The sequence below is a fragment of the Motacilla alba genome, chromosome 27, assembly GCF_015832195.1.
Source record: "Motacilla alba alba isolate MOTALB_02 chromosome 27, Motacilla_alba_V1.0_pri, whole genome shotgun sequence".
NCBI classification, from domain to species: Eukaryota; Metazoa; Chordata; class Aves; order Passeriformes; family Motacillidae; genus Motacilla; species Motacilla alba.
In genome coordinates this window covers 3,573,983-3,599,660 of record NC_052042.1, presented here as the reverse complement: position 1 = coordinate 3,599,660, position 25,678 = coordinate 3,573,983, and the positions used below count along the sequence as shown (strand labels likewise).

The following is a 25,678-nucleotide window of genomic DNA, read 5'->3' as shown; positions in this document are numbered from 1 at the left end:
GGACCTGCCCAATGAGGCTGGGCTGGGCAGATGCATCTCTATTTTGGGGGACATTTGCCCCTAATATCAGCATCCTCAGAGTGTGCCAGCTGCGCTCTCTCTGCACTATCACTGAGCCTCAGCAAAGGGGGACGAGGACAAACAACCCACAGACCCCGCTGCTCCCTCTCCAAATGCTCCCTGTAACAACCCTGTGAAACTTGTCTCCCTGGGTAATATCAGTCATTCTTTTGAAAACTTCTTAATAATCAAAGAAACACTTCGTTAAAATGTTCTGCTTATCCTGCACCATGGGCAGTTTAGCTTAGACATCAGGAAAAAATTCTTCACTGAAAGAGTGACTGGCCACTGGAATCATCTGCTCTGAGAGGTGGTGGAGTAATCATCCCTGGATGTGTTTAAAAAAAGACTGGATGTGGCACTCAGCGCCATGGTTTATTGATGAGGAAATCTTAAGGTCATAGGTTGGACTAGATGATCTCAAAGGTCCTTTCCAACCTAGTTCATTCCTTGATTCCGTGCTATTATTTCAAGTCATTTGGCTTAACTTGTGTTCCCTCTTTCCCAAGGCACAAATCCCCTTGGCTTTCCTTCAAAACCTCAGCCACAGCCAGAATGTTCAAAAAACTCAACAAATTCATCGTAAATCAAATGGATCCATACAAACAATTGCATCCTGTCGAGAGCATCGTACACAATGAGCACTTCAGGCCTCTCTGTCTACTGATAAAAAAAAGAAAATCAGACCGCATATTCCACCCAGCTTTCTACTACCAGCAGACAGGATTCACACTGGATGATGTGCTGCTGCCTGGAAAAGATGGGAAAAGCATAGGTAAAACCCAAATGTATCAATATGAATGTATCAAATACCATAGATAATATTTTTTAACTGTTTGGGGCTGAACTCTAGTAAGTTCCAGCTTTCCTCTGTGTGTGATAGACTTACAGTGCTGAGTCTGTAATCCTGCTTAAGATAATGCATGGAATTGTTTCAGATTCCCTCCATCAAGAATCCAGCCAATTTACCCTCACAAAAGTCAGCGCTGACCAAGCTGATGGAGGTTTCAGCATTTCATTTGACCCTGCAAGTGTAGAGCTGAAAGGAGGTGCTTTCTTTTCCAAAGGGTTTTCTATCAAGCCACAGAAGAAGAGTGTACCAATGCAATCACTGGAGGCACTGAAAAGAGAAAGGTAAGCAATGACAAAGGAAGCACACACACTCCAGTCATCCCCCTCCAGCCCATGCCAGGTTAACAAGGGGTTTTCAACTGCCGAAAACCAAGATTAAAACCTTAGGGCATGAACTTCCCCTAACTAGGCCAGGTTAGACAGGAAATGGAGTGACAAGGTCCCCCCGATCCTCCTCTTCTACAGACTTATCCCCCTGTCATGGTTCGACACTGGCCAGATATCAGGCACTGACTGAAGTTGTTCATTCTCTCTCCCCTGCTACAGCTGGGCAGAGGAGAGAGAAAAAATTTAACAAAGGGTTCATGAATTGACATAAGGACCTTGAGAAAGCACTCAAAGGGCAAAACAGGCTCAGCATAGAGGTACAAAGTGAGTTTATTACTAACAAAAACAGAGGAGGATAATGAGAAATGAACCAAGCCCTTAAATAGATCTTTTGTCCCCCAGCCCCTCACTCCTTCCTACTGACAGTGCCAGGGAAAGGGCAGGGGGGCTTTGGTCAGTTCATCACCCAAGGTTTTCTTATGCTGCTCAGGAAGAGGAGTCCTTCCCCTGCCATGCTATGGGAGTCCCTTCCCATGAGAGATGCTTCTCCATGAACTTCTCCAGCGTAGCTCCAAATCTCACGAGCAGCAATCCTGCCAAAACTGCTGCAATGGGAGTCCTTCCCATAGGCACACAGCCCTCCCAAAACTGCTGCGGTGTGGTGGTGTGGGTCACTCTTCCGCAGGTGCAGTCCCACAAGGACAGGCTGCTCCTGCCTGGAAGCAGGCGTCCACACTGTCCAAAGGGTCTCCCACTGGGTCACAGCCTCCTCCAGGCATCCACCCGCTCCGGCATGGGCACCTCCCCCATGGGCTGTGGGTGGATATCTGTGTCCCCCACAGATCCCCATGGGCCTGTGGGGCACAGCTGCTTCACCATGACATGCTTCACCCTAGCCTGCAAAGTAATCTTGGCTCTGGCATCTGAAGCACCTCCTGCCCTTCTTTCGCCACTGACCTTGGTGTCTCCATGTTTTTTCCCTCACATGTTCTCACCTTCTTCTCTGGCTAGTAAAAAACTGAGTCCCAATTAGTTTTGACCACCTTCTTCTTCTTCTTCTTCTTCTTCTTCTTCTTCTTCTTCTTCTTCTTCTTTGCCTTCATCTTCTTGTTCTTCTTGTTCATCTTCTATTTCTTCTTCATCTTCTTTGTCTTCTTCTTCTTCTTCATCTTCTTCTTCTTTGTCTTCTTAGTTTTCTTCTTCTTCTTCGTCTTCTTCTTATTCGTCGTCTTCTTCTTCTTTATCTTCTTCTTCTTTTTTATCTTCTTCTTCTTCTTCTTTATCTTCTTCTTCTTCTTCATCTTCTTCTTCTTCTTCTTCATCTTCTTCTCCTTCTTCTTCTCTTTCAGTATGTTATCACAGAGGTGTTACCATCATCTCCAATTGGCCCAGGCTTGGCCAGCAGCATGTCCATCTTCAGAGCCATCAGGGATTGGCTCTGCTGGGCATGGTGGAAACTTCTGGTAGCTTCTCACAGAAACCACCTCTATAAACCCCCACTACCAAAATCCAGGCCATGGAAACCAACACATCCCCCCAGTTGTGTCAGCTGCTTCTGATGCTCCAGATCCTTCGCATCCGTTTCCTCTTTTAGGAAAATCAACATGGATCATTCCTTCATCCAACAGATACAGAGAACAGGCATCAGGCTGCACGTGGTCACTGAAATCCTTGAGGCCTCAGAGGAGGCTGTCTACAAGGAATCCAGCAAGGCAGACGGGGGCTTCATGGCCAAATTTTATGCCACACTCTCTGCACAGGTTTGGTTTCTCCTTCCTTGTTTCCCAACACCCACACCCAGCTGTTCTAACTGGCTGTTTTCCTTCACCAGGGCAGCAGAGAGAACAACCAAGGCATAGTCATACCCAAGGGCTGCACACTGGCCTTCGGGACCATCCCACTACATATTAGAGATGGAGCATGGGGTAAGTAACTTCCAGAAATGATCAGTTTGTCCCTTCCAGAAAAAGTGCACAAGAGGAAGAATACTTTATGAAGAATCACCTGGCACCAGATACACCCTAAACTGGTTTGCAAGGAGAGGGAGGCAGTGTGAGGGACAGAAATCACCTGAGGGAGGCATGGCAGCCCATGCAAGGTCAAAGAGCTACACAAGACAGATGTTGTTTGGGGAGGGGTTAGTAAGAAATGGAAAGAAGGAAATCTCAGAACTACTTCTGAGGAGCTGCAAAGCTCCTGGTGATAAATGGCACAGAGAGCAGACTTTGGGTCTCAAATTTTCTACTCAGAAGAGTCAAGGTGAAAACAGGGTGGGTGACCACCAGTGAGAAGGCTGGTGTAGAACATGGTAAATGTCCTTTTTATCCTCTTTCAGATGTGGGTTATTTATTACCAGAAGACTTCGGAACCGCCGTTCTACAATGTAATCATAAGTATTGTACTTTAGAGTTTTCACTTGCACAACTTATAGCTGCTTTGGGTAAGATGGAATCTCCCAGCATTAAACAATCCACCAGGAGAGCTGTATTTGCCTCTCCAATGACATATCACAGCTGCCAAAATTCCATATCACCTTCAAAAACACTCAGAAAAGTGTTTCAAACACAGAGTTTAGATGTAGCAGTGCACTCCTAAACTTTAGTGACAGGTTCGGTCTCATTCTGATTAACAGGTGCCTCAATAGGAAAATTAGGAGAAGTGGTGAGAAATGTTAAAAACCACTGTCAAATCTTCTCCAAGTTGTCTCCTGACCTGCTGCTCATCATCTTCAACACCATCAAAGCTGTGATGAGAGACAAGAACCTCCTTCAAGAGCTCAGCCAGAAAGTAAGTGAAGCTTTTCTTACTGCCAGTTTATAAATACAGACACATCCAGGACCACACCTCCTGCCCCACAAGTCACCTGCCCTGGGCCACAACCCTCCATCCAAAATTCCCTCTCTCAGCACATCTCCCTGCTCAGGACAAGCAGCAGCCTCTGCCCTCAAATCCTGACATTTCCTTTCCTTGCTCCCCACAGATGGAAGAGGTTTCTGAGCAAAATGATGGTTATGACCTGGAAACTGAGAGCCCAGACTTAAAAGACCTGTTCAGCTCCCTACAGCATTGCCCAAGAGATCGTCTCCTTCCGCTGGCAATGGGAATCACCTACGTCCTTGACGCTTTGCATGGTGAGGCTTTGGGGCTTCAAGAGGGAAATCAAGGCAGCGATGACTCCCACTCCTGCCATTCCCTCCTGCCTTCCTCTCATACTCCTCCTCCTCCTCTTCAAGTGCAATCAACATGCAAGTCCCATGGAGGGGAGAGGGGAGAAACTCCCCCTGCACCCATCCAGGGCTCCCTGCTCCCTCAAAGTCTGGTCACAGCTTCCTGCCAAGGGCCAGCCCACATCTCTGCTCTGGCCACCAGCAACAGGACCCAAGCAAATGGCTGGAGCTGTGTCTGGGACAGCTGGGTTGGATATCAGGGAAAGGTTCTTAGCCCAGAGGGGGCTCAGGCACTGAACAGACTCCCCAGGGAATGGGCACAGCCCCGAGGCTGACACAGCTCCAGGAGTCTTTGGACAACGCTCTCAGGCACACGGTGGGATTGTTGGGGTGTCCTGTGCAGGGACAGAAGTTGGACTTCAATTATCCTTGGAGCACCTTCCAACTCCATACTCCAGATGGGATGTTGTGAGTAACAGCCAGATCACTCTCACAGTGAGCCTGCACCAATCATTCCCATTAAAACATCCAAAGAACCTTGGACCAAACAAGCATTTCCTACAGGAAATGATCCCACTCCCATCCTCTTCACTCTTGCCCATCCTGCTCACCAGTCCCAGCCCACCAGCAACCTCCATCACCTTGGTGGCAGGGTTTGGATCCAAACCCAGTTTATTCCTGCAGAGTTAACGGAGCATCAGCTGCTGCTGCTGCTGGAATCCTTGGAAAGGAAGATTGTGTCCCAACAGCTGAACCTGGTGAGAACACAAATCACACTTGGCTCCTCTCAAGGGGAGGCAAGGGATATGTTAATTCGAGCAACATTTCCATAGTGATGTCACAAGGTGAAAACTGATTAAACTCATGGTTTGTCTTTTTATTGTTGTTGAAAGGTTGCACGCCTACTGACACGTAACCTGGGGTATTGGACACAGAATTTCCATGTGGATGCCACGCTGCTCTCCTTCCCACACAAGGAAGAACAGATGTTAACCATTGCCCTGGTGGAGCTGAGTGGAGTGCAGCTCCAGGAAGATGGATCAGCTGTCCCTAGGGATCAACCCTTCGAGGCTGTGGCAGCCCTGTTCGTGGCCCTATACGCCCTCAAACTTTTCAGCGGTTCCAAGTAGGATGCACCTGGCCCTGCCCAGGAAACCTCCAAAAGACATTGGGAAATGTCCGCTGACAAGGCAATTTTCTCTCCCAATATCACCCTTGTTAATCCTCAAGGCTGCTTTAGCTGGCAAAAGAAAATTTAAGGCAGGAAAATTCAATATGGATGCTAAAGGCTGGATATCAAAGTGGATTTGTCTGTCTGTCTCCCCGTGAATGCAGAAAGACAACAGGAAAATCCACAAGTACAAAGAATCACAGGCCTGGCTCCGGTGCTTCATGTAATCCTGCTTCCCTCAAAATTATGCTGCTGCTTCTGCAATCAGTAAATGGGAACGGGAAGGGCAAAGGCAATGGGAAGGGAATGCAGAGGGGAAAGGGAAAGGAAAGGAAAAAGGGAAAGAACATACAAAGGCAAAAATGAAATGCAAAAGGAAAAGGGAGGAAATGAAAAGGAAACACATGCTAAAGGAAAACATCAGCAGTGATTCACCCGGGTCCCTCTCTGCTTCCGTGGGGACTTGATGAACTGCTGGTGTCAGGAAGGTGGGGGAATCCCAAAGGTTTCACTGTCACCTCTGGTCCCATCTCGCTGAGACACTCAAGAGACACTGGCAGCACTCCAGAGAGATGCCCCAAATATTCCCATTACCACTTCATCAATAAAGAGAAGCTTCTTGCTAAGCAATTTGGTGGTCTCAAATGCTGTTTCTTCATTCTGTGTCTTTTCCATCCCATGGCACACCTGACAACCTCAGGACTGAGGCTGTACCAGAAATAAGGGCCCTTGATGTGGATACAGCAGTCTCATGTAGAGAACTTTCTAAAAGAAAGCGTGAAATTTTTCTTCACTCCTTTGTACAGTATTCTAGCAGACACTAATAAAACCAAAGTATTCAGGTAAAAACTTGCACTTGAGTCCTGGAATCTTCACATGGATGCCTTTTGCTGTCAAACAAGCATGGCAATGTACCCAGGAGACATGGAATGGCTCGGGTTGGAAGGCACCTTAAGGCTCCAGGGCCATCCCCATCCCCTGCCATGGGCAGGGATACTTTCCACTAACCCAAGTTGCTCCAAGCCCCATCCAACCTGGCCTGGGACACTCCCAGGGATGGGGCAGCCACAGCTGCTCTGGGAAACCAGTGCCAGGGCCACACCACCCTCACAGAGAGGAATTTCTTGCCAGTATTCCCTCCTGAGTCCATTTCTCCATCTGTCAAAGAACAGCAGTGTTACCTGGCTCCATAAAGCTGAATACACAATGGGGGAATGGTTTGGCTTGAAGGGACCTTGAAGCCATCCAGTCCCACCTGCTGCCAGGGGCAGGGACACATTCCTGCCCAGTCTGGTCTGGGACACTTCCAGCAGTGGGCTTACATGCCCTACATCTGTACAAGTTCCAGCAATCCCCAGCCCCTGTAACAGACTCTGCTCAATGACAGAAAGGGAAGTGTTACGTAAGCAACGGCCGATTCGTGGAAGCGGAACACGGGTGATGAGGATGTAAAATTGCTGAAGTGACCTCACAGCTGGGAACAGCTCCTGATAAGCTGCTGGGCACTGCCAGGGGTCTTCCAGCACGGATCGGGTCTAACACTGCCCCTGCCCGGGTGCTGCTTCAGGGAGCCCCCGTTAGCAAGGTAAGAGAAATCAATTTACTCTTTGCTCTGGAGTTGTGGTTGTGTGAGTTTCCTGTGCGACTCGCGGCTCCTGCATTTCACAAACACTTCCACACCTCTGAGCAGAAGGGAAGCCAGATATTTTCTCCCCAGTCCTGCTGCTCTCCAGAGGCCACATCACCTCAGCAGCCCCACGGTCTGCTCTGCACACCCACCACCCCACAAACAGGCAAGGGCATTATCCCAGAGCTTGGGTAGGGGAGAGGGTTGGTGGGAGCTCTCTGTTAAGTGCTCTTGTTTAGTTTTTTTTCTCTTCTTGGAGACCTTCAAGGGAATGAGACCTGGAAGGGCTACCAACCTTGAGCATACAAGGCTATTTGTCTTTGGAATGGTTTAAATTGAAACAGGGTAGCATTAGATGGGATATTGGGAAGAAATCCCTCTGAGGAGGCTGAGGCCCCGGAACAGGGTGCCCAGATAAGCTGTGGCTGCCCCATTCATGAAAGTGTCTATAATCAGGCTGGACAGGGTTTGGAGCAACCTGGGATAGTGGAAGGTGTCCCTGACCATGGCAGGGAGGGGAATGGGAGGAGCGTTAAGGTCCCTTCCCATCAAAACCAGTCTGGATTGCCCAATTTCCCCTCCCCAGCTCCTTCTCATAAAACACCAGAAAGTTAAAACTGAAACCTTTTGACAAAAACACGCTGTGTCAGAAAAGAAACAGGGATTTCTTTCTGGCCCTCAAACACCAGCTCTCCCCTGCAGACCACCAGGACCTGCCCAATGAGGCTGGGCTGGGCAGATGCATCTCTATTTTGGGGGACATTTTTCTCCAAAATCAGCACCCTGAGGGTCTGCCAGCTGCGCTCTCTCTGCACAATCACTGAGCCTCAGCAGCAAAGGGGGACAAGGCCAAAAACCCCATAGACCCTGCTGCTTCCTCTTAAAAGACTCCCTGAAACTACCCTGTGAAACTTGTGTCCTTGTACAGTAAGGGAGTTTTGAGTCATTATTTTGAAATCTTTTTATCATTAAAGTCATGCTTTGTTACAATGTCCTCCTATTATTTCAATAATTCAGCTTAGCTTGTGTTCCCTCTTTCCCAAGGCACAAATCCCCTTGGCTTTCCTTCAAAACCTCAGCCACAGCCAGAATGTTCAAAAAACTCACCAAATTCATCGTAAATCAAACGGATCCATGCAAAGAATGGGTCCCTGTCGAAAGCATCGCAGACAATGAGCACTTCAGGCCTCTCTGTCTACTGAAAAGAAAAAGCAAACCAAAAACCGTATTCCACCGAGCTCCCTACTACCAGCAGACAGGCTTCACACTGGATGATGTGCTGCTGCCTGGAGAAGATGGGAAAAGCATAGGTAAACCCCAAATGTATCAATATGAATGTATCAAATACCATAGATAATGTTTTTGAACCATTTGGGGCTGAACTCTAGTAAGTTCCAGCTTTCCTCTGTGTGTGATATACTTACAGTGCTGCTGTGTAGTGCTGTGTAGTTACGATATTTTATGAAAATCTCTTTGCTAGGATTTTCTTCTTTTGAGAAGCTGAAGGGCTTCAGCTTCAAGTGTAAACAATTTGTTATTTGCTATTGTGGAATGTAGCAGGTGTTTTCTTGATTACTTGATGTGGGATGGTTTTATTTGTTGATTCATTGAGGAGGTAGCAGTTTTTGGACTTTCTGGGAGTTATAGAATTTTGTTATTGATTTTTTTTTTATTCTTGTTTTGCCTTCTGATGAATCTTGTTTGTTTGGTTGGTTTTTGTAATATAGTTTTAGTGCAGTTTTTTTAATATAATATAGTGTAGTTTTTTTAATATAATATACATCATAATATAATAAACCAGCCTTCTGAAATAGAATCAAGAGTTCTCCTTCCCTTCACCCTTGTCCTGACTACCCTAAAGATCATCATCAAATGGTGACCCCAGACGTGTCATCAGTGCTGCTTAAGATAATGCATGGAATTGTTTCAGATTCCCTCCATCAAGAATCCAGCCAATTTACCCTCACAAAAGTCAGCGCTGACCAAGCTGATGGAGGTCTCAGCATTTCATTTGACCCGACAAACGTAGAGCTGAAAGGAGGCTCCTCCTTGTCCAAAGAGTTTTCCATTACGCCACAGAAGAAGAGCGTATCACTGGAGGCACTGAGGAGAGAAAGGTAAGCAATGACAAAGGGAGCACACACACTCCAGTCATCCCCCTCCAGCACACACCAGGTTAACAAGGGGTTTTCACAGCCAAAAACCAAGATTAAAACCTTAGGGCATGAACTTGCTTTAACTAGGCCAGGTTAAACAGGAAATGGAGTGACAAGTTCCCCCATGAGCCTCCTCTTCTACAGGCTTATCCCCCACAGATGCCTCAGCTGCTCCTGGTGCTCCAAAACCTTCCCGTCCTTTTCCTCTTTTAGGAAAATCAACATGGATCATTCCTTCATCCGACAGCTACGGAGAACGGACATCAGGCTGTATGTGGTCACTGCAATCCTCGAGGCCTCAGAGGAGGCTGTCTACAAGGAATCCAGCAAGGCAGACAGGGGCTTCAAGGCCAAATTTTATGCCACACTCTGTGCACAGGTTTGGCTTCTCCCTCCTTGCTTCCCCAACACCCACACCCAGCTGTTCTAACTGGTTTTCTTTATCCAGGGCAACAGGGAGGACACACAAAGCATAGTGATACCCAAGGGCTGCACGCTGGCCTTCAGGACCATCCCGCTATGCATTAGAGATGGAGCATGGGGTAAGCAACTTCCAGAAATGACCAACATCTCCATTCCAGAACAGGAAGAACATTTTATGAAGCACCACTTGCCCCAGAGCTACCTCCAGCTTGTCTGCAGATAGGAGGAGGCAGAGTGAGAGACACAAATCATTTGGGAGGGGTCAGATAACCCATGCAAGTTCAAAGATGCTTTTTGGGGAGGAGTCAGTAAAGAAAAGAAAGAAGGAAGCCTCAGATGCACATCTCAGGAGCTGCAGAGCTCCTGGTGATAAATGGCACAGAGGGCAGAGTTTTGGTGTTTCTTTTCCTTTGCTACTCAGAAGAGAAGAGCCAGGGAGGCAGCTGAGTGGGTGACCACCACTGGGAAGGCTGGTATAGAAAACTGTCACTTTTATCCTCTTTTAGATCTGGATTATTTCCCGGCAGAAGCTGTGAGAAAGCAAGCTTATGTAGCTGATGGTGAGTAATGTATTTTACTGCTTCCACTTGCACAACTTCTGGCTGCTTGGGGTAAAATGGAATCTCCCAGCATTAAACAATCCACCAGGAGAGATGCATTTGCCTCTCCCCTGAGATATCACGACTGCCCCAATTCCATATCACTTCAAATGAGTGTTTCAAACTCTACTTTTACAGCTGCCACTGAACTCCTAGAACTCAAGTGACAGATTTGGTCTCATTCTGGTTTGCAGGTCCCTCAGCAGGAAAATTAGGAGAAGTGATGACAGAAGTTCAGTATTCCTGCCGAATTTTCCCCGAGTTGTCTCCTGACCTGCTGCTCATCATCTTCAACACCATCAAAGCTGTGATGAGAGACAAGAGCCTCCTTCAAGAGCTCAGCCAGAAAGTAAGTGAAGCTTTTCTTACTGCCACAGTTTATAAACACAGACACATCCAGGACCACACCTCCTGCCCCACAAGTCACCTGCCCTGGGCCACAACCCTCCATCCAAAATTCCCTCTCTCAGCACATCTCCCTGCTCAGGACAAGCAGCAGCCTCTGCCCTCAAATCCTGACATTTCCTTTCCTTGCTCCCCACAGATGGAAGAAGTTTCTGAGCAAAATGATGGTTATCAGCTGGAAACTGAGAGCCCAGACTTAAAAGACCTGTTCAGCGCCTTACAGCATTGCCCAAGAGATCGTCTCCTTCCGCTGGCAGAGGGAATCACCTACGTCCTTGACGCTTTGCATGGTGAGGCTTTGGGGCTTCAAGAGGGAAATCAAGGCAGTGATAACTCCCACTCCTGCCATTCCCTCCTGCCTTCCTCTCCTACTCCTCCTCCTCCTCCTCCTCCTCTTCAAGTGCAATCAACATGCAAGTCCCATGGAGGAGAGAGGAGAGAAACTCCCCCTGCACCCATCCAGGGCTCCCTGCTCCCTCACAGTCTGGTCACAGCTTCCTGCCAAGGGCCAGCCCACATCTCTGCTCTGGCCACCAGCAACAGGACCCAAGCAAATGGCTGGAGCTGTGTCTGGGACAGCTGGGTTGGATATCAGGGAAAGGTTCTTAGCCCAGAGGGGGCTCAGGCACTGAACAGACTCCCCAGGGAATGGGCACAGCCCCGAGGCTGACACAGCTCCAGGAGTCTTTGGACAACGCTCTCAGGCACACGGTGGGATTGTTGGGGTGTCCTGTGCAGGGACAGGAGTTGGATTTCAATTATCCTTGGAGCTCCCTTCCAACTCCATACTCCAGATGGGATGTTGTGAGTAACAGCCAGATCACTCTCACAGTGAGCCTGCACCAATCATTGCCATTAAAACATCCAAAGAACCTTGGACCAAACAAGCATTTCCTACTCCCATCCTCTTCACTCTTTCCCATCCTGCTCACCAGTCCCAGCCCACCAGCAACCTCCACCACCTTGGTGGCAGGGTTTGGATCCAAACCCAGTTTATTCCTGCAGAGTTAACGGAGCATCAGCTGCTGCTGCTGCTGGAATCCTTGGAAAGGAAGATTGTGTCCCAACAGCTGAACCTGGTGAGAACACCAATCACACTTGGCTCCTCTCAAGGGGAGGCAGGGGCTATGTTAATCCCAGCAACATCTCCATAGTGATGTCACAAGGTGACAACTGATTGAAATTCTGATTTTGCTTTTTTTGTTGTCGCTGTCAAGGTTGAAAACCTCTTGAAACATGACCTGGATACGGGGAAGGAGACTTTCCTTGTGGATGCCACAGTGCTCTTCTCACAGGAAGAGGAACAGAGGTTAACCATTGCCCTGGTGGAGCTGAGTGGAGTGCAGCTCCAGGAAGATGGATCAGCTGTCCCTAGGGATCAACCCTTCGAGGCTGTGGCAGCCCTGTTCGTGGTCCTGTACGCCCTTAACTTCCTGAGTGGTTCAGGTAGGATGTACCTGGCCCTGCCCAGGAAACCCCTCTGCAAGGTCATGTGAAATCACTGCTGACAAGGCACTTTTCTCTCCCATTATCATCCTTGTTAATAATCAAGGCTGCTTTGGCTGGCAAAAGGAAATTTACGGCAGGAAACTTCATTATGGGTACTAAAGGCTGGATATCAAAGTGGATTTGTTTCACTGACACGTCCCTGGTCCCAACACTGCCATAATCCCTGAGATGTTCCATGGACACATGCAGCACTTCAGAGCAAGCTTACTCTCATTATCACTCTGTAAATAAAGAGGACCTTCTTTCTACACAACTGAGTGTTCTCAAAGTCAATTTCTTAATTTTCTGTAGTTTTGGTTCCACAGCACATCTGACAAGCTTGGGATCCTATATGAAAAATACAGGCACTTAGCCCTGGGGGGACGTCGGGGGGTCCCTCAGGCTGTGGGGCCCTGGGAAGGTCTCTGGAGGCCATGGGTGCCTGCAGCAAGGGACAGCACTGCTCAGCTGTGTGGGGACCGACGGCTCTGCGAGCACCAGGGGCCAGGCTCTGCCTTGCAGCAGCTACGAGGAAAGCCTGGCTGCAGCCTGGAACCGCCATGAGACCCTCAGCCCCCAGTCCCAGCCCAGACCCCTCACAGAACCCCCAGCTTCACTGGCCCCTCATGGGTCCCCTGCTCCCAGCCCCCTCCTCACTCAGGAGATTCCCCAGCCCAGCCCCTCACAGGGTCCCCGAGCCCACAAGGGATCCTTTGCGGGGTCCCCGGTCCCGTCCCGACCCCACATGGACCACAAAGGATCCTTCACAGAATCCCTGATCCTAGCCCAGCCCTCACGGGACCCCTCACGGGACCCCCGACCTGGCCCCTCACGGGACCCCTCACAGAAACCCCGATCCCAGCCCGGCCCCTCATGGGACCCTGCACGGGACCCCCGACCTGGTCCCAGCCCAGCCCCTCACGGGACCCTTCACGGGACCCCTCACGGGACCTCTCACAGAAACCCCGATCCCAGCCCGGCCCCTCATGGGACCCTTCACGGGATCCCCGACCTGGCCCCTCACGGCACCCCTCACAGAAACCCCGGTCCCCGCCCGGCCCCTCACGGGACCCTTCACGGGATCCCCCCTCACAGACAAGCCCCTCACGGGACCCCTCACAGAAACCCCGATCCCAGCCCGGCCCCTCATGGGACCCTTCACGCGATCCCCCCTCACAGACAAGCCCCTCACGGGACCTTTCACGAGACCCCCGACCTGGCCCCAGCCCAGCCCCTCATGGGACCCTTCACAGGATCCTCGACCTGGTCGCAGCGCGGCCCCACACGGGACCCTTCACGGGATCCCCGAGCTGGCCCTTGACGGGACCCTTCACAGACAAGCCCCTCACGGGACATCAACAAAGACTCGCCCGCGCCCCCAAAAGGCGGGAACAGCTCAGCACCCGGCGGAAACGCCCGAAAGCTCTACGGAGATTCCCGAAGAAGAGCGGCGAAAGAAGCCGATCGGTGCCGGAACCTTCCGGGAGGGCTCGGCCAAAACGCCCGAAAATGCGGGCGAAAATCTACGAGAGAACACGGAAACACCCGAGAGCGCCACGGAACTCCACGAGCGGGCGCTACGCAACTCTCCGAGCGCTGCCTGAGCTATCCGAAAGCTTGCCGGAACAACCCGAGCGGCGGCGGAAACGGCCGAGCGGAAGGCGGAAGGAGACGATCGTGCGGCGCTCGTCGCTCGGCTGGTCGCGCCTGGCGGCCCGTTGTGCAGTGTCACGCCATGAAGCAGGACGGCGCGTCCCGCCGCCGCGGCGACAAGGCCAAGGCACCCCCGGAGGGACCCCCGCCCGCCCCACCGGACGTCGAGATGCACGAGGAGGCGGCGCCGGCGGCCCCCGAGGCGGGCGGAGAGCGGCAGCCGCAGCGGGAGCTGGACGCGATCACGCTGGAGGGTGAGGGGGGGGGTGTTGTTGTAATGAGGGCGTCTGTGGCGATGGGGGGGGGAATTGGGGGGGCTTGGGGGTAGAAGGGGCCTGGAACAGATCGGGGGAACCCCGCAGAGGGGACTGGGGGGAGGTACAGGGGCGTTGGGGAGGGGGTCAGGGTGGGGGTACCTGAGGGAGGGGTGGGAAAGGGGCTGGAAAGGTGTTGGAGGAGGGGAATGGCGGGGTCAGTGACGGGGAGGCTCTGAGGGAAAGAGAAGGGACAGGTGAGTTTAGGGTAGGGGGACGCTTTGGGGAAGGGGAGATGGGGGTCGTCATGTGGGAAAGGGAGAAGGGAGGTGTGTTTGGAGGGTGTCACTATGGGGAAAGGGATTTAGGGAGGGAAATGGAGATGGGAGCTGTGTTCTCTGTGAGGGACACACTGTGGAGAAGGGTGTTTGGGGCAGTGTGAGGGAAGGGAAGGGAGAGGTTGTTTTTGGGGTCACTGAAGAACAGGGGATGGAGGTGTGTTTTGGGGCAGGTTGGTTTTGGGGTCTCAGAAGAATGGGGGATGGAGTTGTGTTTTGGGGCAGGTTGGTTTTGGGGTCACTGAAGAACAGGGGATGGAGTTGTGTTTTGGGGCAGGTTGGTTTTGGGGTCACTGAAGAACAGGGGACGGAAGTGTGTTTTGGGGCAGGTTGGTTTTGGGGTCACTGAAGAACAGGGGACGGAAGTGGGTTTTGGGGCAGGTTGGTTTTGGGGTCAGTGAAGAACGGGGCATGGGGTTGTGTTTTGGGGCCATCACTGTGGAAGGGAATTGGGGCAGCTCTGTGAGGGTGTTTTGGGGACAGACTGTGAGGGACAGGGGGGCTGCTGTGGTGGGACCCCACAGGGGTGCAGAGGGAGGCGAGGAGGGAGAAAACTCTACAAGGGCCTCAGCAGCCCCCTGCTCCAAACAGGGCAGGTGGGTCACTGGGGACACCAAGGGCATGGGCAGAAACACCTCAGAAGAGCAGGACGGGGCGAGGGGGCAGCCCTGGCCGTGCTCCGGGGTGCTGCTGGCAGAGGGCTGGGGCTGAGGGCTGTCCCCGTGCCCCCACAGACATCAAGGAGCACGTGAAGCAGCTGGAGAAGGCGGTGTCGGGGAAGGAGCCGCGCTACGTCCTGCGGGCTCTGCGGGCCCTGCCCTCCACCTCGCGCCGCCTCAACCCCAACGTGCTGCACAAGGCCATCCACGGCTTCTTCACCTCCAACTGCGCCGTCAGGGACTTCCTGCTGGCCTTCCTGGAGGAGGTAGGGACACCGGCTGCCATCGCCTCTGCCCTGCTCTGGTGACAACCCCCAGCAGAGCTGCCCTGTGGTAGCAGCTCACAGAGAGCTTTCCTGGGAAAGGCTGTGAGAAGATGAGGGAAAAAGAATGAGAAACAACTCTTACCTGCACAGGTTCTTATCTCCACTTGCTGCACCTGTTGTTGTGCACGTGTAGAATGTGTTATGGGGGTTGTTTACCAAAGGGTGGTGGTGTTTAAAGAGGCTGACCCATTAAGTCAAAGCTGTGTCAGGCTGTCTGTAAAGGTGATGAGCTTCTTAACAGGTCTAGTGTAATACAGCAGGATAGAACAATTGATCAGCCTTCTGCAATCGTAGTGAAAATGCTGATTATTACCCAGCTGGGAGCCTGCAACAGCACTGCCCCAGCTCAGGAAGGGTGTGGAGGGGTAGCAGTGAATCCAGAGGATAATCAAAGGGATGGAGCAGCTCAGCTGTGAGGGAGGACAGGGACAATTGGGATTGTTCAGCCTGAAGGAGAGAAGGTTTAGGGGTGACCTAATTGTGGCCTCCCAGTATCTGAAGAAGCAGCAGGAAAGATGGAGAGGGACTAATTACAAGGGCTTGGGGGGGGAATGGCCACTGACAGAGGGTGATTAGATGGGATATTGGCCAGAAATTCTTCCTTGTGAGGGCAGTGAAGCACTGGAATGGATTTCCCAGGAAAGTTGTGGCTGCCCCATTTCTGGAAGTGTCCACGGCTGGCTTGGACAGGGCTTGGAGCAACCTGGGTTAGTGGAAGGTGTTATTAACCCATGGCAGGGTAGGGATGAACTTGAAGACCCCTCCAACCCAAAAAAGCCAGAAATTCCATGATTCTTTCCCTCTCCAAGGAGCCTCTGGAGTTTGGGGACGCTGGGGACGAGCAGCCCCTCTGCTCAGACACGGATGTGAGCAGGGACAGGTCCTTGCAGTCCTGGGCTGGCTCCTGTCACACCTGGAGCAGAGCTGTCTCCACACGGGGACAGTGATCCCGAATTTCTCTCTCCCCTCAGTCCATGGACACGGAAGCTGAGCTGCAGTTCCGCCCACGGACGGGGAAAGCAGCCTCAGCCCCTCTCCTGCCAGAGGTGGAGGCCTACCTGCAGCTGCTGCTCGTCATCTACCTGATGAACAGCAAGAGGTACCCCGAGGTGAGACCCCTGAGCTGCTGCTCCCCGGGCATCCCCTGGCTCTGCCCGTGCTGTCCCTCAGCCCAGCAGTGTCTGCTTGTTCCCCAGGGTGGTCTCTGCCCCTCGTGGGTTCAGTCCCCCTGCCCTGACCCCCCTTGCTGTCCCTCAGGCTCAGAAGGTGTCCGATGACCTGATGCAGAAGATCAGCTCCCAGAACCGCCGGGCCCTGGACCTGGTGGTGGCCAAGTGCTACTACTACCACTCCCGCATCTACGAATTCCTCAACAAGCTCGACGTGGTCCGGAGGTGGGATGGGTCCATGGGGGGCTTGATCCTCCCGTTTTCCTCCCTCTTCCCTGACTCCCCGTCCCACCCCGCAGCTTCCTGCACGCCCGGCTCCGCACGGCCACGCTGCGCCACGACGCCGACGGCCAGGCCACGCTCCTGAACCTGCTCCTGAGGAATTACCTCCACTACAACCTCTACGACCAGGCCGAGAAGCTCGTCTCCAAATCCGTGTTCCCCGAGCAGGCCAACAACAACGAGTGGGCTCGGTACCTGTACTACACAGGTGAGCGAGGCTCGGCGCCTGCCCTGCCTCCTGGCGCCTCCGGTTCCTCAGAGAACCCCTTTGATCAGCTGCAGGTGGGGCTTCCAGGCAGGATTTGGAGCCCCATCCGTGTAGGTCAGGTTGGATTCACTGCGTGGCTTTCCCCACCCGCCCCGTGTGGGCGCAGGGCGGATCAAGGCCATCCAGCTGGAGTACTCGGAGGCGCGGCGCACCATGACCAACGCCCTGCGCAAGGCCCCGCAGCACACGGCCGTGGGCTTCAAGCAGACGGTGAGGGAGGAGGGGGCAGGACCCCCCTGGGCTGGGTCTGAGACCCCTCGGGGTTGGGATCTCGCAGGGCTTGGATGTGGGACCTCCTTGGATGTCGGGCGCCGTGGAATTTGGTTTGGGAGCTTCTGGGATGTCAGGCCCCGTGGAGTTTAGTTTGGGATCTCCAAGGTTTGGGACCTCCTTGGATGTCAGGCACCATGGAATTTGGTCTGTGAGCTTCTGGGATGTCAGGTGCCATGGAATTTGGTCTGTGAGCTTCTGGGATGTCAGGTGCCGTGGAATTTGGTCTGTGAGCTTCTGGGATGTCAGGTGCCGTGGAATTTGGTTTGGGAGCTTCTGGGATGTCAGGTGCCATGGAATTTGGTTTGGAATCTCCCAGGTTTGGGAGATCCAGGGGACAGGTTTGGGACCTCCTTGGATGTCAGGTCCCCTGGAGTTTAGTTTGGGATCTCCCAGTTTGGGAGATCCTGGGGACAGGTTTGGGACCTTCTTTGATGTCAGGTCCCCTCAGATTTGGGACTTCCCAGGGTTGGGCTCCATGGGGACAGTTCTGGGACCTCCCAGGCTTGGCACCTTTCAGGATGAGATCTGGGACCCCCCAGGGCTGGGCTCTGCAGGGACAGGTGTGGGATCTCCCAGGGTGTTGGGCCCTGCAGGGATGACAGGTGCAGGACCTCCTAGGTTTGGAAGTTCCCAGAAACAAATCTGGGACCTTCCAGGCCCCACAGGGACAGGAACAGGTTTGGGATCTCCTGGAGTCTTGTGCCCCATGGGGATGGGTGCAAGATCTGTTGGAGTGCACAGGGACAGGGATGGTTTCAGGCCCCATGGGGACTGACTCAGGGTCTCGCTCTGCCCCAGGTGCACAAGCTGCTCATCGTGGTGGAGCTGCTCCTCGGGGAGATCCCGGACAGGCTCCAGTTCCGGCAGCCCTCGCTCAAGCGCTCGCTCATGCCCTACTTCCTGCTGACCCAGGGTATGGCTGCCCACCTGCCTGTGCTTCCTGCAGGGTCAGAGGATCGTGGAATATCCTGAGTGGGAAGGGACCCGGTGGGAATTCTCTCCCATTGATGGGAATTGGATGCGGATGCCACTTGGGAAGGAGGAGAAGGAGGAGGTCAGCCAGCCCTGACTCGCTTTCCCCAGCCTTTCTCCTTCCCCCATTCCATCCTTCTTCCCTCCAGCCGTCAGGACGGGGAACCTGGCCAAGTTCAACCAAGTCCTCGACCAGTTTGGGGACAAGTTCCAGGCTGATGGCACCTACACCCTGATCATTCGGCTGAGGCACAACGTCATCAAGACAGGTAGGGAGGGTGTTTGGGGACCCCCACCAGGCTGGGCAGGCCTGGGGGCTGCATCCCGTTCCCTTCTCCCTGCAGGAGTCCGCATGATCAGCCTCTCCTACTCCCGCATCTCCCTGGCCGACATCGCCCAGAAGCTGCAGCTGGACAGCCCCGAGGACGCCGAGTTCATCGTTGCCAAGGTACCAGCACAGAGTCCCGTCCCTGTGGCATCCCAGAGCCCCCACCCTGCCCCCTTCCCCCGCACCCCTCCCTGCAGCACCGCTGGGTTTGGGTTGAGGCTCCTCCAGGGAAAACTGGGGACGCTCAGGGCGCCCCGTCCCCGCTCTGTGTGAGCCCCTGGGGACACCCCGTGCCCTGCCCCGTGCCCGGGCTCGCAGGCCATCCGGGACGGCGTGATCGAGGCCAGCATCAACCACGAGAAGGGCTACGTGCAGTCCAAGGAGATGATCGACATCTACTCCACGCGGGAGCCCCAGCTGGCCTTCCACCAGCGCATCTCCTTCTGCCTCGACATCCACAACATGTCCGTGAAGGTGAGCACAGCCTGTCCCCAGCTCCTGATGGGGACAGCAGGACATGGCTCAGGGCTGGCTGCGCTCTGACCTCCTCCTCCTCTTTTTCTCCAGGCCATGAGGTTCCCACCCAAATCTTACAACAAGGACTTGGAATCTGCAGAGGTGAGATCTCTGCAGCCACCGTGGCCACGGGAAGGATGTGGCTCCTGTCCCCAGCTGCCACCAACCTCGGCCTTTGCTTTCCAGGAGCGGCGGGAGCGTGAGCAGCAGGACCTGGAGTTTGCCAAGGAGATGGCAGAGGACGATGACGACGGTTTTCCGTGACCCTGGCCCCTGGCTGTGCTTTTTTATTTGTCCTTTGGACAGATGATGGCTGAGCAGGGCCCTCCGTCCCCCCCAGACCCCCTTTTATAAATCCCTGCATGTCTGTACTGTGGGAGGGGACACAGGGGGTTCCCTGGGCCCACACCCCCTGACCACCTGCACTTGTGGTGGGACCCCCTCCCCAATAAACATCCTTAGAAGGATTCCTGTGGTGACATCGGAGCGATGCCGGGGGGGCTGCGAGGGGAGCGGGGCTGGAGGGAGCAGGAGTGGGGTCTCCACTGGTGCCCTCCCAGCTCCCACAACAGCAGCGGGGTCAAACTTTGTTAAACTTCAATTATGCCTTTTAAAATAAAAGATGGAAAAACACCAGCCCGGGTGGCTCCTGCTGTGGGTTTGTTGGGATGGGGAAGGGGCATGGGGCTGGTTTGGGGTCTCTGCTCTCTCCCTGGGGCTAGGCACCAGAGATGGGACTGGATCTGGTCAGGCCATCCTGAGGGACTGGAGCTTTGTCCCAGTGGTGCTGGGAGTGGCCCCAGCAGCTCCAGGCTGTATCCCAGGAGGATTCCATTGGGAACGGCACAGAGCCCCCTTTGTGCCCCACCAACCCTGGGGGTGATGGGGACAGGGGACATGCAGCCGCTCCAGGTGGGTCCCATCAGCATCTGGGATGAGTTCTCTGAGAAAATCTGGGAATCTCCCAGCCCCGCCCATGCCGGGCTGGCAGCCAGGGCTGCAGGTCAAGAGCGGGGCTCTCCCAGCCCATTCCCGCTCCGGGGGGCTCTGGGGGAGACCAAAGAAGGCAAGAGCCCAGCCGGGGGGGCTGGGGCTGGCACTGGGGACACGGGGACATCCCGGGAGCGCTGGTCAGTTGGCAGATATCAGGAAGGGGCTGAGGGTGCCCGGGTTGGGCCCTGGGAAGAGGAAGGGTGACCACGAGGCCGAAGCAGAACGGGGTGGATGCCTGGAACAGTCCCTGGACCGAGCAGCTCCGGCCCCATGGTGGGGGGGGGGGGGGGAGGGGGTTTGCTGGGTCACCTCCTTCCCCCACCCCCCCAACACCCCCAGTTTCGGATTTGAAACCACTTCCTTCCTTGGAAAGCTGACAGGGCCTTTGGGCACTGATTCAACCCCCCCACGCCCCCGGCACAATTCCTGAAAGCACCATCCTGCTGAGAGGGCAGATCCGCTCCGGGGTGCTCCCGTGGGTGCTCAGACTGAGGGGACCACGCTGAGCCCCTCAATGGCCACCAGCTCTCCCTGGCTCCAGAGTGGGGACAGGCACGGCTGTTTCTCCCAAAAATCCCATGAACATTGTCTGCTGCCAAGGTCCTTTCACACATCCGGAGGGCGGAACGTTTGGTGCTGCCAGGTTTGAAGAGAGGTCAGCAGCAGGTTGAGAGTTCACACCTGGCTGTGCCAGGAAGGCTCTGCTCGGTACTCACGGATTGGCTGCAGCTGATGGGGCTTTATTTCCCAGCTGGAGACAGGAACTTCCAGGACTTCCAGCTTCTGGGATTGGTGCTGTGGCTGTACCCCACAAACTGTACCCCACAAATTACCCCACTGGGTGCGTGGCCCATCCCAGTGCCCGCCAACATCTGCAACCTACAGAGACCGGGTTCCCTGTCCCCATTCCTGTCCCCATCCCTGTCCACACAGCCTCATGGAGGGCAGCGATGGGACCCAGCCAGGGGTCAGGGGTGCAGGATGAGCCTCCCCAGCTCAATGCTGCCCTGGGGTCACCATGTCCAGGGCTGTGAGGGGAGCGGGTGCCTCCCGTGCCCCGTGCCGGGCAGGAGCCGGCCAGCTGGCACCGGCCCAACAGATCCTGGAAGGACTTGCGGGAAGCAGCACGAGCCAAAATTCCCTCGTCATCGCAACGGGGCCGGGAGCAGCCAGCCCTGGCCAAGGGCTGCCCTGGAAGTCTCTTCCCCGTAGGGGCAGATGGGGGGGGTTTGACCCCTTGCGGGTGGGGTCAGCCCGATGTGGCCGGTGCTTGGTGCTGCGCAGGGTGACACTGGGCACAACCTGGGCACATGGCACCCAGCAGGGCAGGATCTGGCCCCGTGGTGGCTGCCCCAGGGAGACACAGCCCTGGTGGGCACGTGCCTGGACCAGGTCTCACCTTGGCCACCTCCAGCTGGTGCCACCACCATGAAGGTCACACCACCGTGAAGGTCACACCGCCAGCACCCACCCTGGCGTTTGGGACAGCTGACAGGGGGTGCTGCCCACGTGGGCCGGGCATGGGGACAACCCCAGAGTGACAGCGAGAAACCACCATCCCCTTGGCCGGTCGCCCGCGAGCGACCCTGTGAGTGACCCTGCACATGACCCTGCTGTGCTGGGCACTGGCCCACCTGGCCAGCGTAGTGGGAGCCCAGCGAGCAGGTTAATGAGTCACCAAGGCGCCACCTGCCCTGTCCCGGCACCTGCCTCACTCCCGGGCTCCACCGGGCGGCCGCAGCCACCCCGAGGGGCACCGCTGCCCACCGGCCCCGGGAAAGCCCCACGCTGGGGCCGCGGCGAGCAGCCGGTTCGGGAGATTTGCATGCTGTGATTAAGGCAGTGAAGCAATCGCGCTGTTGCCTCATCGGTGAGAATCCCCGAGGCCCGTGCGCTATAAATGCCACCCGATCAATGAGCACGGCCGGGCAGCAGCGAGAGGAGCCGGGCCGGGCTGGGCAGGGCCGCACCGCACAGAGGAGGAGACACCGAGCCGGGCAGTCACCATGTGCTTCCTCACCCGTGAGTAGCCAGCAGCCGTGCAGCACCCCCATCTCCCACTGCTCCCATTGCTCCCGCTTCCCTCACTCACTTCCCGCTCCCTCTGCCCCCAAACCACCCCAAAACCCACTTTGCCCACAGGACCCACTGCCCCCAAACCACCCCGAAAACCCACTTTGCCCACAGGATCCACTGCCCCCAAACCACCCCAAAAACCCACTTTGCCCACAGGACCCACTGCCCCCAAACCACCCCAAAACCCACTTTGCCCACAGGACCCACTGCCCCCACTGCACCCAGAGCACCCCTAAACCCACCCTACCTGTAGCAGCTGCTGCACCCACACATCCAGAGCCCCCACCTTGGCGCTGGTCAGATGCTGGGAACACTGGTCGCTCTCCCCTTTTGGGGTCTCTGCCCCTTCCCCAGGCCACGCTGCTGCTGCCACCATCGCCAGGGTGGTCCTGGCTGCTGAGCCCACCCTGCCTGAGGGTCGGGGCTCGCTGGGGTGGACGCTGAGCCGCTGTCCCCGCAGGTGGGCTGGCACTGCTGCTGGCCGTGCTGCTGTGGCGGGCGCTGCATGGGGCACCAGTGACCGAGCTCTCAGGGGACCAGGACTTCCAGCTCTTCCTGCAGAGGAATCTCGAGTTCACCCGCAAGATCCGTGGGGACGTGGCTGCGCTGCAGCGCCTGGTGGTGAGTCCCACACGCTGCCGAGGGGGGATGGCAGCCACTGTGAGGTCACAGATAAGGTGACCCCCTCCCTGCCCTTATCGGACACAGCAGTGTCCCCTCCACTGCCCAAGGCTCAGCCCCGGGGTGTTGGGGCACCCAGCGGGGACACGTGGTGACCTTCCTGGGTACACAACAGCCACACCTCGGTCCCCACGGCACCGCGTGCACTCCATCCCCTCCCTCCTCCTGGCTGGGCTGCACAGGGTCCCCACAGGGATGGGATGTTGGGGGGTCCCGGGTGTGTCGGGGTCCTGTGGTATCCTCACCCTGTCCCCTTTTTCCGCAGTGTGACACCCTCCAGCTGTGCAACGAGGACGAGCTGCTGCTGGTGCGGCAGGACCTGGACATCGCCCAGGCGCCGCTGGAGCAGTGTCACAGGCGCACCTTCCAGGCAGTGAGTGAGGGCAACCCACCCCTGCCACGAGCTGCTCAGCTCTGTCACGGCTCGGGCCGCCCCAGAGCCTCCGTGTCTTGGTGGCCAGGCCATGCCCAGCCCCACTGACCACGCCGTGCCCACCACAGGAGACCTGCTTCAGCCAGATCCGTGCCGGCCTCCGCGTCTACCACGGCTCTCTGGCCACCATCCGGGCCCTGCTGCCCGGGCACGCCGGGCTGGTGGAGACCCTGCAGCTGGACATGGCCAACCTGTCCTCCAACATCCAGCAGCAGGTGCGGGGGCAAAGGGGGGCTTTGTGGGGACAGGTGGGTAAAGCAGGGGCTGCATCCCAATGGAGGGGTGGGCACGGTGGGGGCTGTATCCCAAGAGATGGGTGGGCATGGCAGGGGCTGCATCCACAGGGATGGGTGGGCATGGCAGGGGCTGTATCCACAGGGATGGGTGGGCATGGCAGGGGCTGCATCCACAGGGATGGGTGGGCATGGCAGGGGCTGTATCCACAGGGATGGGTGGGCATGGCAGGGGTTCTATTCACAGGGATGGGTGGGCATGGCAGGGGTTGTATTCACAGGGATGGGTGGGCATGGCAGGGGTTCTATTCACAGGGATGGGTGGGCATGGCAGGGGTTGTATTCACAGGGATGGGTGGGCATGGCAGGGGCTGCATCCACAGGGATGGGTGGGCATGGCAGGGGTTGTATTCATAAGGATGGGTGGGCAGGGTGGGGGCTGCATGCCCAGGGGGGCACACTGGGGCAGGGGGGCATCTCCAGCCTGGAGCTGATGCCTCTGCCTCTGCCTCTGCCTCTGCCTGGCTGCAGATGGAGGACCTGGGCCTGGCCACGGTGACGTACCCCACAGAGAACCAGGAGCCCGTCCCCACCTTCTCCTCCCACTTCCACCACCAAGTCGGCGGCTTCTTCATCCTGGCCAACTTCCAGCGGTTCCTGGAGACGGCGTACCGGGCACTGCGGCACCTCACCAGCCTCTGACCCCTGTTTGTGGATGTCCCACCCGAGGGACATCCCGGGAGCACCCCGTTTCCTGCTTATTTAATATTTATGGCTATTTAATATTTATCTGTCTGGGGATGCTCCCCCACCTGCGGCCCCGGGCAGGCGCCAGGGGATCCCGCGGTGGATCCGTGCACAGGTACCTGTGCAGCATCACCCTTGTTTAATATTTAAACACAAGCGTATCTCTGCTACGAGGTTCTGGAGCTGGGCTGAGCCCCCACAGCTGCTGCTGGCACTGCCTGTGCCTCAGTTTCTCCATGGCTTGCACTGCTGGGGCTGCTGCATCGTCCCACGAGAAAACACCTTCGTCCCAGGATGAGGATGCTCCAGAGCAGCATCTCCCTGTCTGGGCTGCAGCCTGCAGGGACACATCTGATGGGTGTTATTTCTAGTAATTAATATTTATTAGCCATTAGGGAGGGAGGGAAGAGAAGATGGAAGAACCATAGGAACACAGCAGCCTCACCAGGATGAGGTTTTTCTGGGGAGCCCCAGCACTTTGGGGAGCTGCATCTCTGCTCTGTCCCCCTTCCCTGCTAAACTCAGAGTACTTATTGCAGTTTAACTTATTTGTGCCCATCCCTGGCCGGAAGGAGCCACTTGGACACATTCCCATCCTCCTGAGCCTGACGCAGCCCCAGTCCCGTGGTTGTGTGGGAGCTCTGGGCGTGGGGGGTTTTGTACTGTATTTATTGCTGCAGCTGGGTGAGCCCCAAGAAGCACCCGCTTTTTTTCTATGTGATAAAAATGGAAATAAACTCTATTTTTGCACTCTCCCTCTCTCTGTTCCGCTGTCTCCTGCTTGCGTGGGAGGGAGGCAGAGCGGCCAGGGTGTGGGGTGGACACAGGGACAGAGACATGGGGGGTGAGGGAATGGGATTTGGGGCGGTGCTGCAGCTGCTGGCGTCAGCTCAGAAAGATGAAACGCAGCCCCCCCAGTGCCCCCAGCCCACGGCCTGAGCCCGCTGAGGGTCAGGAGGTGCTGTGGGGTGGCCACTTCCTCCCACGCCCGGCAGCGCTGCTTGGGCAAGAGCCGATTCCTAGAAAGCTCCGGAAGCCGCCCGCGCCCGCCGAGGGCACCAGCACCATGCCCAGAGCTGGTTTGTGGGCTCACCCCCGGGCTGGTGGCACTGGGGGTCCCCGACCATCCTTCTGCTGCTGCTGTGACACGGGGAATCTGCCCCAGAGCTGCCCAGGGATGTGCCAGGAGCCCGCACTGAGCC

The 25,678-nt window shown here is 55.6% G+C and overlaps 4 protein-coding genes across 6 annotated transcripts; all 4 read left to right on the top strand.

Annotated features, from left to right (window-relative positions):
• The first annotated feature begins 600 nt into the window (after positions 1-600).
• Positions 601-6,535, top strand: LOC119712127 (gasdermin-A-like). The gene is given in 8 exon segments (XM_038163040.1): positions 601-835; positions 999-1,194; positions 2,834-2,999; positions 3,071-3,164; positions 3,815-4,026; positions 4,220-4,370; positions 5,091-5,164; positions 5,300-6,535. Coding segments are annotated over 8 exon segments (1,350 nt in total). The 5' UTR covers positions 601-615; the 3' UTR covers positions 5,537-6,535.
• A 482-nt stretch (positions 6,536-7,017) lies between these two features.
• LOC119712125 (gasdermin-A3-like) lies at positions 7,018-12,794 on the top strand. 2 transcript variants are annotated; one of them, XM_038163038.1, is made up of 12 exons: positions 7,133-7,162; positions 7,268-7,370; positions 8,249-8,514; positions 9,135-9,321; positions 9,574-9,739; positions 9,809-9,902; positions 10,290-10,343; positions 10,577-10,731; positions 10,927-11,077; positions 11,793-11,866; positions 12,005-12,233; positions 12,340-12,794. In XM_038163038.1, the coding sequence occupies exons 3-12, from the start codon at positions 8,295-8,297 to the stop codon at positions 12,393-12,395; spliced, it is 1,386 nt and encodes a 461-aa protein (XP_038018966.1). In that variant the 5' UTR covers positions 7,133-7,162; positions 7,268-7,370; positions 8,249-8,294; the 3' UTR covers positions 12,396-12,794. The 2 variants fall into 2 exon arrangements, with proteins under 2 accessions (XP_038018965.1, XP_038018966.1); XM_038163037.1 differs by lacking the exon at positions 7,268-7,370 and having other exon boundaries at positions 7,018-7,162; positions 12,340-12,791.
• Positions 12,795-13,944: 1,150 nt separating this feature from the next.
• On the top strand, positions 13,945-19,949 carry PSMD3 (proteasome 26S subunit, non-ATPase 3). Of its 2 annotated transcripts, XM_038163317.1 has the most exons (12): positions 13,948-14,182; positions 15,255-15,445; positions 16,477-16,614; positions 16,763-16,899; positions 16,974-17,164; positions 17,331-17,434; positions 18,296-18,410; positions 18,619-18,738; positions 18,814-18,917; positions 19,116-19,271; positions 19,365-19,415; positions 19,500-19,949. In XM_038163317.1, the coding sequence occupies exons 1-12, from the start codon at positions 14,011-14,013 to the stop codon at positions 19,575-19,577; spliced, it is 1,557 nt and encodes a 518-aa protein (XP_038019245.1). In that variant the 5' UTR covers positions 13,948-14,010; the 3' UTR covers positions 19,578-19,949. The 2 variants fall into 2 exon arrangements, with proteins under 2 accessions (XP_038019244.1, XP_038019245.1); XM_038163316.1 differs by having other exon boundaries at positions 13,945-14,182; positions 18,619-18,917.
• A 2,159-nt stretch (positions 19,950-22,108) lies between these two features.
• Positions 22,109-24,431, top strand: CSF3 (colony stimulating factor 3). The gene is made up of 5 exons (XM_038163285.1): positions 22,109-22,328; positions 22,843-23,003; positions 23,329-23,436; positions 23,565-23,711; positions 24,261-24,431. Exons 1-5 carry the CDS (start codon positions 22,313-22,315, stop codon positions 24,429-24,431), a joined length of 603 nt encoding a protein of 200 aa, XP_038019213.1. The 5' UTR covers positions 22,109-22,312.
• Positions 24,432-25,678: the final 1,247 nt, after the last annotated feature.